We start from the raw sequence: 16,838 nt of genomic DNA, 5'->3' as shown, positions 1-16,838 counted from the left end.
GAACAGAATGGAGCAAAGAAGTGAGAGAAAACAGGGAGAAGGGAGGAGATCAAGAAGGCGTGGAGGAGAATATGGAGCAGAGACTTCTGAAGAAGCTGCACTTGCTTCTCAGCATTGGATTTATTCCAGGGACTTGAGGGACCTGGAAGGAAACACCTGGAAGGAAACAGATGAGGGTGGGACGTTGACAATTGCAGTGTTCATCTTGTGATTTTGCTCCTTTTCTTCCAGACTTGCCCCTTTCCAATGGGTCCCCACTAGAAGTTAGCTTAGACTAGGCAGGCTTTTGGGTCTCAGCAGTTCTGCTTGGGGCCAACCCTATTTGACAGAGCATTTATCCACAAGGGGATGGGTAACTTCAGTGTTTGATTGGAAACTATTTAACTATAGTCTTCTCTTTTATTCTCTCTATCATACACAAATTGTATTGAAGTTTTTGTTGAAGGTCTTATGCACGGGCGTATGTTCTGTCTTGATGTGGCAGATGGCAGAAAGTATTTAGAGCAGGCAGGTTTGGGATTCCAGGGTACCCCTCACCCTGCCCTGTAACATTTTTATCTTCATATTGAGTTCTGAATCCCCATTTAAATGATAAACTTATTTGCAGGACAATTGGAGATCAACCCTAATTGGAGACAGACAAATCTATATTCATATTCACTAAATTGAAAACAAATCCACTTGTTTACTTTGTTAAACTTTATCTATAAAATGAAATAATAAAGCTTGCTGCATGGGGTTGCTGTGATAATTGAATCAAGAAACACAGGAGAAGCTACATCTGTCCTAACATCTGACACATGTGAGAACCAGATGTGAGTCATGCTGCCTCTAGGGTTCTAATATAGTAGCTTGCAGGAAGACATAAGCATATGTTTATGATAACCTAGGTTTTAAAACAAGCTAAACATAAGAGTTATTTTCAAAGATGATCAATGCAGTGTCCAAGTATCTTGCATACGTAACTTACTCAACAAATTGTTTTGTTGTTTTTAAATACTCATCATTCTACATGACAAATTCCAGAAATAACAAAAAGAAATGAATAATAATGGCCCAAAAAGAAATACAAGTGGAGAGAACTTTCTTATTTAATTTTATAAAAATTTAAATATTTCAGAAAAAACAATGGAAACAACAAAGCATTGATGCTTCTCTATTCATATTTTTGAATAACATTACACTTTCTTTGTGTGTTAACTCTGAAAAATTTGTCAGTGACTTTATCAAATCTGATTTTTACATCTTCACATTTAGTAGATTATACAAGCCAGATTTGTCCATCTATATTTGGAGCAAACAACATGTTATAATCATTTTAAGTTGGAAAATCTCTTTCACATGAAGAAACAGAAATACAAAAATTGAGGGAAAGTCTTAAGCATGAGGATAAATTTGGCAGAGTCATAAATGGACTTAACAAGAGGTTCTAGAAATTGTTACACTCTTCATGTCTTTGTTTTCTGCATTGATTCTAGAGGCTTTCAAATGTTTCAAGAATCAAAAATGTCCTTTAAAATGTTATCTTTATAAGAAATTACATTTTCTGTAATTTAGGGAAAACTTTTAATTTTATGTTTTACTAAAAAAAAATCTGGAAAGATAACTTCACAATATTGATGTTTTTAGAAACATTGCTTTAAAGTTCATGTCCAGGGCCTCCCTGGTGGCCTAGGTGTTAGTCTCAGGGCTCTCACTACTGCAGCCTGAGTTTGATATCTGGCCAGGGAGCTGACCCACATAGTGCAGCAGACCTATTCTGTCTCACCTGCAACTCCCTTAATAAGGCATTTCAGCAAATCTGTCTGTTCTGCTCCCTGTTCTTTTTCTCTGTTTCTTTAAGTCATTTCATCCCTTTTACCTCTGGCTTACACCCCAATTCTTCTATACAAAATAAATGTATATATGTTTTATTTTTGTGTACATATGTGTGTGTGTGTGTGTGTGTGTGTGTACAAAATAAAAACGTAAATTTCATGCCAGTGCTTGGACTTTCGAACACTCACTTTTGATTTTTTCTAGCAATGTAAGACCAGCATCTTTCATTGTTTTTCTTCACATTCCTTTTTATTATTACTCTTTTACAGATGTCTCATTTCCTCACATTTTGTTATCATATAGCCTTCTCAATTTCTTTGCACAAATCTTCAGTTTGTTGTTTCACTAGATTCTGGCTCATTTGCATATATTCTGATTAACCTCATCTTCAAATTTCATACTAGAGAAACAGATTTTTAACATTTGTTTACATCTATCTTTTAAATGCAGGAATATGTAAACTATAGGGTTGGAGATAAAAATTGCCAGGTGACCTAAAAGAATTCTAGATAATTAAGAACTTTCAAAAACATATATGCATGTAGCTAAATTCTACTATGCCAGAGGCCTACAGTATAACTGGAAATTCTCCAAATTAACTTCCATGTAGTTGCAAACCTATTAAACAAGTAGTGTAAAAATGTGCTAATAAGAAGCTTACATATGTATTACTAAAACCCAATAGGTGACGAAAATGTTCTGAATTTAGGTTACAGTGATGTCTGTACAGCCATGTGAAAATGCTAAAAATCACTGTACTGACTTACATAATTTAAATAGGTAAATTTTATCATAGGTGAATTATCACAATAAAGACAGAAAAAAGAAAACTCAAGGGGAATTGCTGCTATAGTTTAGAACTTAAAGCAATGCAAGATGTTGGGGTAGGAGTATCCTTATAACTGACATTGTTGAGAACTGCTGGCAGTTTTTTTTTTTTCCTTCAACTCTCAACAATAAGTTCTCTATATTTATCACCCAGGTGCACCATTGGATCAATCAGTGTATCCATAATTCTGTATCATATAATTGTTATTAAATTGTACTCCTGATTTTGACTCTAAAATTGGGCAGCTATATTATGGCGGTCCAAATGCAAAACCATACAATAATGCAGGAGACTATGGAATCCAGCATTAAATGACCTATTCAGTGATGACTTTGCAATTACCCTGCCTTTCATATTGCATTTCTGATTTGCAGTTCCTTTGTTGCCTTCTTCTCCCTTTCTCCCTTCCCCCTCCCCAGCATTCTGTATTAGAAACAGCTGAAAATTATTCCAAGAGGCTTAATGTTCTTAAACCTGTGTGTTGCCTGAGACTTCTTAACACCAGCAGAATAAGGTGATTTTTCTTTTTTAAGATATGAAGTCTACAACATCTGGGTAGTTACAACACCTACATTCACACTAATTCCACCTCCTTTTCCTGCAAAGGCAAGAGAAACTTCTATGCAGACATTGAAAGTTTGCATAGATAATTAGTGTAGAGTTTTTAATGTAATTCAGGGGTTTTCCAACCCCTACTAAGGTGCTGGACTGGGGAGACTTAAGCAATTAAAGTAGTAGTCACTTACATAGTGCAGTCTTTACAGGATGTTTTTTGTTAAAACCCAGAAATTGTGTCTCTCTTTCCCATATCTATACTCTGCTTCTATTTCCCAGCGGACAGGCTTCAAAATAATACACTTCATTTGCCCTTAGCAAACAAAAGGGTCCCTTCTGCTCAGTGTCAAGTTCTTTCTCCTGGTCAAAGATGCTTTCTCTTTCCTGTTTCACAGACAGCTGCACTCTTTTCAAGTTTCACAAAGTGGAACCTCATTTTCAATCCTTCTTTCTTCTGTTTTCTGATCATCTACTAAGGGAGTCTGTCCCTTTCCCTCCGAACAGTAATAGTTGTAATTCTTTAACAAGTCAAAGACAAAAGGCAAGCAAACAAAAGGGACTGCCCCACAGAACTGAGAGTCACTTATCTGTTTTCCTTGTAACAGAAGTAAGACAACAACATTTCTTGGTGTGACAGCCAAGAACCAACCAGTATTGATTAGAGAATGCTGTAATTAATTGGTTTTCATTTTTAAAGATTTTATTTATTTGTTTTTGCATAGAAGAACTAAGGTGTAAAGAAGTAGGGAGGTGTGAGAGGATTCACCAGAGACAGAGTGGGGAGTAGAACAGGCAGCTTCACTGAAATACAATGCTGAGGGGAGTAGCAGGTGAGACTGTCCCATGTAGGCCACCTCAGGACATTGTGTTGGGGCTGTTGAATTGCTAGCAATTAGACCTAACCCCTAAGCCATGAAGATCTGATTTTCATTTTTATTTTTGAATTCTTATTAAGGTATAACTTGCCTATGACAATTCACAAATTTAAAATGTCTCTTTGAATGATTTTAGTGAACATTTCAAGGGCAACCAACACTATGAGTGATTTACCATACCCCTGTGAGTTCTTCTCAGCTTGGTCTACCAATCAAATTAATACCAAACAATACATAGAAGAAAAGAACACATTTAAGTTCACATATATCAAAAATCTAAATTTTTAAAACCAATGGGACAAAATGAGGGTACATATAGCCTGAGCTAAGGAATAGGACAGAGGCCTAGGGCTTCAAGGAGAGAAAAGGGACAAGAAAAGGAAAGGATGACTCATGATGAAGACCAGATGCTACCTAATTAGATGTTTGCTCTGCCCTAGAGATAGGTTCCTTTGATAGAAAGGTTATTTCTGGTAAATATTCTCAAGCAGAGAGTTATTTGTGAAGGGAGCATATGTATTTTGAAAAAAACATATTACAGTGTGGTGGAAGCCAGTAATGGGCCAGGGCTAGCAGCATGAGCACTAGCTTGCTCACTTACAGACTGTGTGACCACAGAAAGTTGTTTTCTCTGTTTACTTGTTTTAAACAGATCAGTACTTTTTATTATTTTAGGAGTAACTTCTTGTGTGTGTGTGTGTTTTAAAGATTTATTTATTTATGCATACAGAACAGGGGTACAGGAGAGGTACAGGGGCATTGAGAGGATTCACCAGAGACAGAGTAGAACAGACAGATTGACAAAGTACACTGCTGAGGGGAGCAATGGGCAAGACAGAAAAGGTCTGTTGCGCCATGTGGATCACCTCCTGGACCAGAGATCCAACTCGCATTGAAGTGGCTAGCTTTGAAATGCTATGTCCCAACCCATTGTGCCACCAGGGCGGGCCACTTTTTATTTTTTAAAGATTTATTTATTTATGCATATAAGAACTGGGGTACAGGCCAGAGGTGTGGGGCATGAAATGAGTCACCAGAGGCAGAGTGGGGAGCAAAACAAGTAACTGACCAAGTACATTGTTTAGGGGAGCAGGTGGGTCAGGAGAGGTCTGCTGTCCTATGTGGGTTAGAACTGATATTTTGGTGGTGTGGAGTGCTTCATAGTGCTGAGCTTTAACCCCTTGCACCACCAGAGAGGGTCCTGTTTTTTCTTTTAAATCTCAGTTTCTACTTATTTCCTTATTTGAAATCATTTGTATTTTAATGTTTTGGAAATTGAGCTATCTGAAAATCTGTGTTGTTCTATATATTTCTATACTAGGGCCTACCTCATAGGGCTGTTATGAGGCTCACTGTTGATAGTGTGTATATAATTCACTTCACTGGTGGGAATTTTCCCATTAGATGTATTCAAGAAGGTAATGGTAGAATGTTAGTATCTGTGGGAACTGAGATTTTATTTTATTATTGGAGACAATGATTTGTGTATGTGTGTAGTTCTGTCTTGCTTATAAATCTTCACTGTGGCAAGAATGTGGCTGAGAGATTTTATCTCTACCCCAGGAAGTGCTGCCCTGATAGCTCAACTTGGGGTAGAGTGTCTACATTGAAGATGGCTCACTATATGTCCAGCATGGGGTTGTTTTTAATTTTTATCTTTAAAACTTATCTTACTGAGGTAAAATATGCATATGAAAAAAATTCACAAAATGAAAATTTACATTTCAATTATTTTTAGTGTGTTTTTCAAGTACAACCATTACTACCAGTTAGGGTAGAGAGGAAATTTCCTTTTCCCCTACTGGGGTCTACTCAACTGAGCAATCAATCAAATTAACATTAGACAGATTAGTAGGAACAAAGAATACAATTTCATATAGTTGGAGAATCTATCTGGCTATTGATTCCATAGTTTTCAAAGGTTTTCATTATTCCAAAATGTTCCCTTATGGCTGTTTACTTGCATTCCCAAGCTTATGCTTTATTTTGGTCTTAATAAACTTAACTTTTTGGATATTTCCTGAAAGTGTAATCCTACAGTATGTAGGTACTTTGCATCTGACTTTTCTCACTTAGCATGTTTTTGTGCTAATATTTTGTGTTTATTTAACCATGTTGTGGCAAGTCAACAGCTTATTCCTTTTTATTGCTTAATAATATTCCATTGTGTGGATATACCTCGTTCTAATTTATTTACTCACTAAGAGGTTGACATTTGGATTGAATCCAGTTTTGACCATTATGAATTTTACTGCTGTGAGCTTTATGTATATGTGGGTGTGTGTATTTCTGAACATATGTTTCATTCCTCCTGGATTTCTAAGTGTGAAATTACTCAGTCATATGGTTACACTTATCTTTAACTGCCAAAATATTTCCCAGTTACTGTACCATTTTACATTCCCACCAGTATGTAAGGGTTCCAGTTTGTCCATATCCTCCCCAATTCTTATCATTTTAATAAGTCTGTTAATAAAATTTGCCATTTTTCCCTCTTATTATGTTAATCTAAGTATAACCACATTATTTTGCAATTTATCTCTGTAGCTTTTCCATCTTGCAAAACTGAAACTATGTCCCAATGACTGACTCTCCATTCCTCTCTCCTTCCCATCCCACAAGCACTGCTCTAGTTTCCATTTGTATGATATTTACTATTTTTGATATCTAGTGAAGAGGAATTATTTAGCATTTGTCTTTTTGTGACTGGTTTATTTCACTTAGCATATTATCCTCACAATTCATCTACATTGTAGCATGTGCCAGAATTTTTTTCTGTTTCCTAGGGTTTCATTCTTGAAGTTAAACAAAGCCTTCTTCTATCCCAATTCCTGGGTACCGGAATGGAAAAGAACAGGAAAGTGTAAAGAAAATGGGAGGATCCTGGGCAGGAAATTTTTCGCAAAGGAGAAATAAGTGCAGAAAGGAATTAGAAATCCACATTGTATCCTAGTTTTGCCCATAGTGAGCCCAGCCACCAAATTTCTTTTGGCAATGAGAAGTAATCACCTCTCACAAGTATATATATTCAGCTCCTCCTGGGCAGGTTGGCTTTGAAGAGTTCCCATGGTTCTTAATTGACTATGTAGTTGGCTCTGCTTATAACATCCATAATTAAATTCTGTTAGGCTTTGCAGGAAAACATATCCAGCCATGATTCAGGACGTTTCTTTGTTAAATGACTTTATCATATTGATACATTTAACAACTTTTATAACATTTAACACTCTTCATTCTTTAAACTGAGGAAAAAAGATACAAACATCCCTCTTCTCAGTAAATTGTTATATGTTGTCTTGAATTACTTACAGAATCAAGAATAGTGTTTACTATTACATGACACTATCAATACCAAGTGTGCGAGCTATCGCGCAAGAATTCTCAAAGTGGCAAAGTGAGGGGTTGGAGTTGAAAATTTCCATCCAGACTAATAGGACAATTTATAACAAAGAAGGAAGGGATGAAATTTCTAAAAATAAAAAAACAAAGACAAAACCAAAAAACCATGGAGAAGCAAGATATTTCCCAGTAGAGGAGAAGATTGTTAAACAAAACTGCTAAATAAATAAATAAAAATGAAAAGGAGAGCGAACTGAGAAAGAAATCTACAAGAGTAAGATACACAAATTTAGATTAAAATTCTCTATGCAGCATTCTGCTCTGGAGCTATATCTGCCTTAATCTTTCTTACATGAAAAGTTTGAATTGAGCTCATCAGGGGCATTATTATTATCATTATTGTTATTATTATTATTTCTGATGAAGTACCATTGTTTTATATCCTTGCTAATGTTTTGACAGTATAGGATTTTTCCCTCAGGAGTAATCACTGTAATCCTTCCATCACACAAGTATTCACAATGAATAGGCTCATTTCCCCAGAGAAAAAAAAATCTCATTGTAGAGAAGAAAACACAAAGTTCTGTGTTGTCACTGTTGTGTCTTTTTACAGTATTTTATGCAAATGAATTCATGTACTACTTATGTGATGTATTAAAACATTTTTTTAACTAAGGCATATAGGCCAAAACTGTTTTCAGGTACCAAAAGACATTCTTCTAATAAACTCTAACATCAAATCCCATTATAAAAGCAGGTACTATTTTTCTGAAAAGTCAGATGCTTCTCACTGTGTTAAAGTGTATTACATGCTAACTTGTTTCATTATATGAGGTCAGTGCTATTTTTATATGAGAAAATGTACCCAAGTCCAGTCAGATAGTTTAGGAAAATGGAAAAATACTGAACTGCTCCAATTATATTTGGTTGAAAGTCCAAGAGCTACCGCCATTTTTCTGCCCTCCCCAACCCCTTTTCCTAGTGCCCACATTCCGGCCCTCACATCTGGGACTTGGTGAAATACTACTCTGCTTCAGAGTGGACTGTCAAGGCGCTGTGCTGAAGACTGAAGTGACGCAGCTGTTCTTGTTAAGAGTTCTAGCCACTTAGAATTCTAGCTAACTGTATATCAACTTACCTGGGCCAAAGCTGCCCAGATCCCTGGTAAAAAGTTATTTTTGGGAGTGTCTGGGACCGTGCTCCCTAGGCTAAGTAAAGATGATCCAGTCTTTTGAGGGGCCTGATCCAACAAAAAGTTGGAGGAAGTACAAAATTTCCCTCCCTTCACCTATTTTTGCCTGCCTTTGGAGACTGGATCTCCTGGATTGAGGGCCCACATAGCTATTTGGGATATATAACACAACAAAGAATACTCCAGTGACTTGTGAGCCAAATACCTGTTTTGAATCATTTCCCACTCTCCACATTGGCATCCATTTCCTGTATTTTAGATTTATGGGACTACAGAATCACAAAGGGAAAATGGCAAGATTTATCCGAAGAATAAGGCTGCCTATATGTTTGGAACTCACCCATTTGAAATGCCAACTATTCACTACCAAAAACAAACAAACAAAAAAAGCAGCCACAGGTCAGGATAGCCAGGAAAACTTGGGTGGGGAGGTACTTTGTAGATAAGGATTATTAACTGTACTTTTATATAAGGCACAAAGAGAAAATCAGAAGCAGTTCTGAGATGGGATCTGGGATTCTATATTTCTAAGTTTCCCAAATGCTGCTGCTTTATGGGCCATGCTATAAGTATCAAAGGCTTAATTTGTAGCAAAGCCTTACCTTTAATATATTTTCCATTAACTTCCTTTTCCTTTGTGGTGGCCAGACACCAAGATGCTTCCTAATCACCCATTCTTGGTGTCCATATCTTTCTGTAGTGCCTTTCGATGTTAAGTAATATTGGTAGCGTGTGACTTCCCAGGTTTGGTTTTTTTTTTTTAATAAAAGCCATTGTGATTCCCACCTTGCTCTTTTCTTGTAAAAAGGAATAATTTGAGGCCAGCCACCATGTTGGGAGGACACTCAAGCAGCCCTTTGAAAAAGTCCAGACATTTAGAAACAAAGACCAGTCTGACTATTCATGTAAGTGAGGCATCTTGAATAAAATGTCACCTCTAAAGTCAAACATCAGGTCATGGCAACACTGGTGGACATTTTGAATAAAGTCTTATGAGAGCCCTCAAGTCATAACCAACCAGACTGTGGACTGATTGCCAAAAACTGACCTTTGAGTTGGAAGGACATCAAATATTAAAGCTTCATTCACTTGAAATAGATATAATATTATTGATTTATTAGAGATGAGTAAATTAGACTTTAGACAGATTTAAGGATTTGGCTAAGGTGGAGATTCTCTCCCAGTATAACCTTCATGGGAAGCCATGAGCTTTGGTGCAGATGTGGCCAAGTCCAAAGAAGCACAGCATCCAACCCCCAAAATAACACAGAAATAGTATCAGGTAACCCCAGTCACAAAGATATGAATTTCTTAATGGGTGAACCCCAAATTCCTAAGGAACATGCATATTTTCTAAGAAACACAGGAAGGACCTGAAGAATATGCAGTCCAATAATACCAAAGCTATGTGCGCACATGCTGAGGTTTTCAAGGCCCTTGTAAAGCCTAAGGAAATCAATCCAATTTACTCATCTATAATAAATCAATAATATTATATCTATTTTAAGTGAGTGGAACTTTAATAGTTGGTGCCCTTCCAACTCAAAGGTCTATCATTTGTAGCCCCCCCCCAAAGGTGATTGTTCTGTTCCATATAAATAATAAGAAACCTAAAAAAGAGAACCTAACAGGTTCCCTTCAGATTCCTAAGGCAGCAGCTATAAGTTCAGTCTACTCACTCAGCTACATCGCTCATCCTAAGCTTAAGAAATGTGCACATGTCTACATGGCCAAAGGTCTGGGGCTTTCGCAGACAAAGACCAAGGCTCAAATCCAGACTCAGGATGTAATTGCAGCACAGATTCTCAAAGATGAGCTGGCTGCCAAAGGCCCCTAGAGATACTCACACTTCCACAAAAGCTCCAGAACAGAGAACTCTGTCTGCCCATGTGAGGACAAAGAACCATGTTACACTTGGGTTGCTGTCTGCAAGGTACTGGTGTCTTCCTGTGCATATTAGTAAAAATGTACCTGAAGGGGCCCTCCCTGGTGGCATTATGAAGCTAGCTACAGCCACTTTGATACGAGTTCAACCCCCGGCCAGGGAGGTGGCCCATATGGTCCTCAGACCTCTCCTGTCTTGTTCACTGCTCCCCTCAGCAGTGTACTTAGTCAATATATCTGTTCTGCTCCCCACTCTGTCTCCTGTGAATACTTTAAACACCCCTGCACCTCTAGTCTGTACCCCAGTTCTGTATGCATTAAAAAAAAAAAAAACTTTGAAAAAAATGCACCTGAAGAAGAATCTAACCAAGACATACTATATTAGACTTTTAAAGAAATCTGCTTTAAGATGCTTCTTGTAGATTGGCGGCTTCTAGTGTAGTGCTTTCTCAAACTAATATAGTTCATCTCAATCACTTAGGGATCTTGTTAAACTGCAAATTCTGATGCAGCTGCCTTGAGATACTTTGTGTCTAACAAGTTCTCAGGTGATTCTGTTGTTTCTAGTACATGGACCACATTCTGAGTAGCAAAGACCCATAGCAACAATTCTCAAGGTATGGCCCTAGATCTAACAGCATATGTATCACCAGGGAACTTGTTAGAATTGTAGCTTCTTGGTTCCACTCCAGACCAACAGAAATAGAAACTTACATACACATTACATCTTGAGAACATAGTACGTCTTGGTTAGATTTCTGAAGGCTTTTGAACAAATGTCTCAAGATATTCTGCTATTTGAGATGTCTGAAGGCTACACTTTTGTGTGTGTGTGTCACAGATTCTTCTTCAGGTGCATTTTTTTTCAAAGTTTTTTTTTTTTTATGCATACAGAACTGGGGTACAGACCAGAGGTGCAGGGGTGTTTAAAGTATTCACAGGAGACAGAGTGGGGAGGAGAACAGACATATTGACTAAGTACACTGCTGAACCACTGAGTTAAAATTTATGTTAAAAAACAGAGGAGTTTACCAGAGAGTCTTATTTCATGACCTGGGATTGAAGCCTAGACTTCTGTTAAGTTTTTTAAGATACCTAGGTGCTCCTAATTTGCAGTCAGGATTGCACACTATAGTTTGAGAATACTGGCCTAAGGTGACACGTTTCCTTAGCAGATCCTAAATCTCTTGCATGCTGGTGGCATCCTCTTCTCATTCTTCCTGTAGTTCTTAAATATCAGTTCTTTAGGACATTGACCAGTGCTAGTACTGCCTAAGAATGTCACATTCCACTCCTCCAAGCCTCTGATCCCATGCACCCTGCACCTGTGACCTGAGTCAAGGCACAAAATTCTGCATTCTCAAAAAAGTTTCCTAGTTTTCAAATACCTTGCCCTAAATGACTTTGTCTACCCCACACTCTTCCTTTTACACAGGTAAGATTGTTTCTACACCTAGTGCAACCTTCCAAACAGAAAAAAAAAATGTAAATGCTTAGGTTCATTTGAGTAAATAGCTTAGATAATCTAAGTCCTTTGGTTGTTTAATAGATCTAAAATCAAGTTATAACTTTGGATGGTTCCCTAACTCCAGGATGATTCCATCTTGAGGCCCTTAATGAATTATATCTGCAAAGACCATATTTCCAAATCCACCCAACTTTCTGAGGAAACATGGTGGGCAAACATGTCAGGGTGATACTAACCTGTTGCATCCCCTTAGAGTCTCACTCACAGATTTGTGAGACTGAATAAATAATTTATCTCTTCCATACCTGGGTTTCAACCTACAGAAATCATGTGATATGATTGCATAGAAAACTAATACAGAGAGTGTCTGCAAGAAAGGGTTACCTAGTGCAAGGTATAAGGGCCTAAGTGAGATGTGGAAGTCCTTATAGAAAGCATCTCAAATTGGGATGTTGGAATTCAATTGAAGTTAGGAGAATGTGCACAAGGCAGTCCAGCACAGGGTGTCAGAGACAAGGGGAGAGGAGAAGGCATTACTGTGGGAGGGTGATTTGTCATAGCCTAAGTGTGATGGAGAAGCATCTTAGAGTATGGTATCAGAGACTGTGCTAAATGATGAGGTTGTCCATATGAGTGTCAGATCCCAAGCTGGGTGAAAGCATACCCGAATAACAGGGTGGCTCAGGGCCAGGAAGGGCAATGTTCATACAAGAGGAAATCAGTTCCCTTTTGTCAGAAAACAATTGGAATGTCCTCATGGAAGAGTTGCCTTGTGTAGGATAGCAAAGCCAAATTGACAAAGGATGATATACACATGAGGGAGCATCCCAACATGGGATGCCAGAGCCTAAAAGCAGTAGGGAAACTAAATTGTCCATGCTGGGGGAAGGTAACTTGATGCACTTGATGCATAAGTGTATGAAGAGGCTATAAAACAGCCTAGAATGATGGCAAATGATACAAATGAATATAACAAATTACATAATAACATGCTAGATAAAATTTTAAAAAAGATTAACTTACTATGAGATCAGTGCAATACATTACATAGTTAAGACATACTAATATCTTCTGCTTTCCAATAACTCACATGGAGATTATCTGCATTAACAGATGAAGGAACAGTCTCAGAGGGTTTAAGTGGTTTAGCAAAGTCACACAAAGGGTAGGGTCAGAGCTGGGACTCTATCTCAGGATAATTTTCAATCTACAAAACCCATGCTCCACCAGTGATGCTGGGCAGCATCCCAATTACCACAGGGCATGACATTATGAGCTTTTCAAAAGATGTTGATGGTGAAAGTGCAAGGTTTGGAACTCTGGAGTACCCCAACACTAGAGAGGAACTAGAGACAGAAAAGGAAAAGTCAAAGAAGTAGAAGCCCTAACCACCAACGTGCTGTATGAGTCAGAGGTGGTGAGAATTTCTGAAAAGTAAAGAAAACAAAGGGGTGATTGCCAACCAATGATTCAAAAGCATCAGAGAGGATAAGGGGTGAATCGAATTAGGAGCTCAATTTTGTGACCTTAGCTAAAACCTTTTTTGCTTGTGCTGAAAATAGAAGCCAAGTTTTGATTAGTAACAAGTTATAGAACTGAGGGAATGAGGATTTTGAGTAGACTTATTGACCGTGTACAATAAACCAAAGGAAGAGGTCAGTGCTGCGGGTGAAACTCGGAATGTGTTGTACTAAATTCCAGGAGGTGCCTATCTATGGGATTAAAGGTTGGATAGAGGTGGAACATTTCGAAATAGGAATTAAAGTTATCTAAGGAATTATATTTGGCATGAGTTTTTGAGTGAAAAATTGAAGCAATTCATCTAATAAAAGTGAAATCTGTAAGAGTGAAGATAAAAAGATCAGTCCTATTCCATATTAGATAAGGAGTGATTGTGAAAATTGAGAAATTCCTCTAGGAACCTTATGAGCTAACTGGTTGTCCCCATTTTACAGACTGGGAACTCCTGATCAGAATCAAACTGCAGAAATCAACTCTAGGAGATCTTGGCAGTTCTAAACTCAAGCTGCTAGGTTGAGGTCAACTGTGAATAACTCGACCTTGCCGGGACCGGCGGCAAAGGAGCGGGTTGGAACTACACTTCCCAGTGTGCCAGGCGGGGCGGGGCGCGGGCGGGGAAGGCGCAGGCTCCTTCCCAGAAGCAAAAGCGGAAACAAAAGAGTCTCGCCGGCGTCCCCGTCCGCACACTCGCGCACACCCGCGCTTGGGCGCACACTGAGCAGGCACCAGCGCCCGGAGCAAGCCTGTGAGCAGCGAGTGGGAGACCCATCGGGCTGAGCCAGGCGAGCAGCCAGCGAAGCGAGCCCGCCAAGACCCCAAGTCCCCGAGCCCCGCAGCCGACCCCCGCCGGCCGGTGTCCCTGCAGTCCTCCCTGACCCATGGCGCTGAAGCGGATTCAGAAAGTGAGTGCCGGGGCCAGGCCTGGGGAGGCGGGGCGGCTTCGGCCCCCTGCCCACGCTGAGCCGGGCGGTGGTCCCTAGAGACCCTCCTGGGGGCAGAGGATGCGAGGGTGGGCCCGGGCGGGGCCCCGGGGGGCGGAGGCGACGGCCTGGCCAGCGGGCACCGGACAGGTGAGGTGGCAACGGGGCTCGATCCAGAGTGGGCAGAGGTTCTTGGAGCCTGGGGAACCGCTGCACGTTCGCGCGGGAGCTACGCCCAGAGTCCTCGGGTGGAGACCCTCCTCCGTCTCCAGATCTCGAAATCTGTACTACATGGTCACGACTGGATTTTTGCCTTACACTGGGCTAGTTTTTGGCCCTGTCATGCTGTGTTTTTTCCACACGTTTCTGAATTCCGTCCTCTTATATTCATGCTTCCCGGTGTTCCCGAGGAAGGCAAGCAAGGTGTGGTGGGCCTGCAGCCTTTTTCTCCTCCGAGCTCTGGGTTTGTTCTTTCTCTCTGCTGTTGGATCTGCCTTAGTTGCCCAAGGGCTGAAAAAGCCCACTGGGGCTGAGAAGCCTCCTGCACCTTCTATTTTGGTGCCTCTGCTGCTACTGCCACTTCAGGTCACATAGCTGTAGTGAAAACATAGTTGCTTGATACACAAGATGACCTCCTGGCTGTGATTCATGGTGAGTCAAGCCAAACAGGTTTTTTTTTTTTTTACCCCTCATGATAAACTTATATGTAAAGTTGGAGATACAACAGAAGCTGCCATAAATAAAATTGTATGATGCTTTGACACATGGGTTTAGAATGAGGAAGAAATGTTATTAATTCAACAAATACTTACCCATCTCAACTCTGTAAGGAATTGTCTTCTGGCATATTTATAGCTACTGATGCAAATGTGAACATCTCACATGTTGGGATTGGGGACTTTTCTACCAGTTCACTTTGATTTCTTGATAGGCTTTTGGTTAGTTTGTGGGCTTTTGGTCAGTTCTTTTTAGGTTTACAGAGTATAGTTCGTGATGGAAAGTTTGGGAATTTGTTTTTTAAGTGGGAAATGCCTTTAGAACTTTGTTAAGCCATCAGCAGACAGCATGTTTTCTCAAAAAAATGGATTCCCACTGAAAGTTATCAATTTCTTCAAGTAGTGAGTGGATACAACAGTGAGAGACATGTATACATTGTATCTCAGTCACCTCTGTGGCATCTTTTGGTACAGAGGACAGCAGCTTTCACACACAGCCAAGGTGTTTATTTTGGGTTTCATGTACTAAATCTGTGGATCACTGTTTTTTATTTGTGTGTGTGTGTGTCACCTGAAGGAGAGATCCCCTTAATATAAAACATGTAACAGTCAGTATTTGTTGATTAATGTTTTCTGATTCAAAGATAATGCAATTACCCATTTTTCTTAAAAACAATCCTAATTTTGAGGGCCTCATCAGCATCATTCCCATGCTTTGTATACTTAATAATTGTGATATATTGTCTCACCTTTGAGTTAATTACACATTTATCCATGGAAGTTATAAAGTTCTATTTCCTAGTTGTGAGTTTGCACTTACTGTGACTTTTAAGTAGTGTATTATTTGTCAGAAGAAGGATACATTCAAAGAGAATGGACACTACTCATAAATACCATATTGGGCAGTTGTTAATCACCAGATTGAACCAATGTATTTAGTTTATATTTACATGTGAAGCCCTTTTTGACATCATCAATATAAAAATACTTATTTGAATCTTGCATGTTTCAAGAAATGACATACATATTACTATCTCTTGGCCTTTCTTTTTATTAAAGTAATCTGATAGATACCTTCTAGGGCATTGGGTTGTGATTTTGCTCAGTCTAAAGTGGCAGACCTTAGAACTGTGCAGAACCTCAGAAAATTGCAGAATTGAGTGGACCCCAGGGCAGGGGACAATTTGTAGTGTGTCAGAATCATTTGTAGAGCATTTTCAGACTAACCCCACTGCTATAAATGCAGAAATGTAGAATCCTTAGTTGGACTGGGATAAAAACACTAATGAGAAACACTGACTGCTTTCATATGAAAAGATTAAAGGTGGTTGAAGTAAAATCATACATATGTGCAAAGCATGTGAATATCAGTTTTAAATATATGTTTTGGTACTAGAATATACTGAGTGATTTAATATACTAGACATCCAGTTTTGTATATCACCTTATAAATTTACACACCCATTCTCTATTTTTACAGTGGAAGATGTTATCACAGTCACCGAAATCACTAAATGAAAAAGTTTGAACAAAGTGTGAGGAAAGATACCTAAAACAGCTGAAAAAAAAAGAGGACAGGTTTTCAGCTGGGCATCTGTTATTTTACAGAACTTCCAAGTGTTCTGTCAGTACTGGTTTCAATCATTGGTAACTTGATTTGGAAATCACTTTTTTTTTTTTTTAATTACAGGGGTTACCTCACAATAATATATATATATATA

General features: G+C 38.9%; 1 protein-coding gene across 1 annotated transcript in view; it reads left to right on the top strand.

The window, feature by feature from the left end:
- Positions 1-14,135: 14,135 nt before the first annotated feature.
- UBE2D1 (ubiquitin-conjugating enzyme E2D 1) overlaps positions 14,136-16,838 on the top strand; it is a 30,778-nt gene continuing 28,075 nt past the window's right edge. The window contains exon 1 of the mRNA XM_004680879.1: positions 14,136-14,383. Coding sequence (XP_004680936.1) covers positions 14,360-14,383 — 24 coding nt within the window. The 5' untranslated portion in view covers positions 14,136-14,359. The remainder of the gene's footprint in view (positions 14,384-16,838) is intronic.

The sequence above is a fragment of the Condylura cristata genome, unplaced genomic scaffold (genome assembly GCF_000260355.1).
Source record: "Condylura cristata isolate star-nosed mole 26May11 unplaced genomic scaffold, ConCri1.0 scaffold00011, whole genome shotgun sequence".
NCBI lineage: Eukaryota > Metazoa > Chordata > Mammalia > Eulipotyphla > Talpidae > Condylura > Condylura cristata.
The sequence above is the reverse complement of the archived record's forward strand: the minus strand, read 5'-3'. Positions and strand labels throughout refer to the sequence as shown.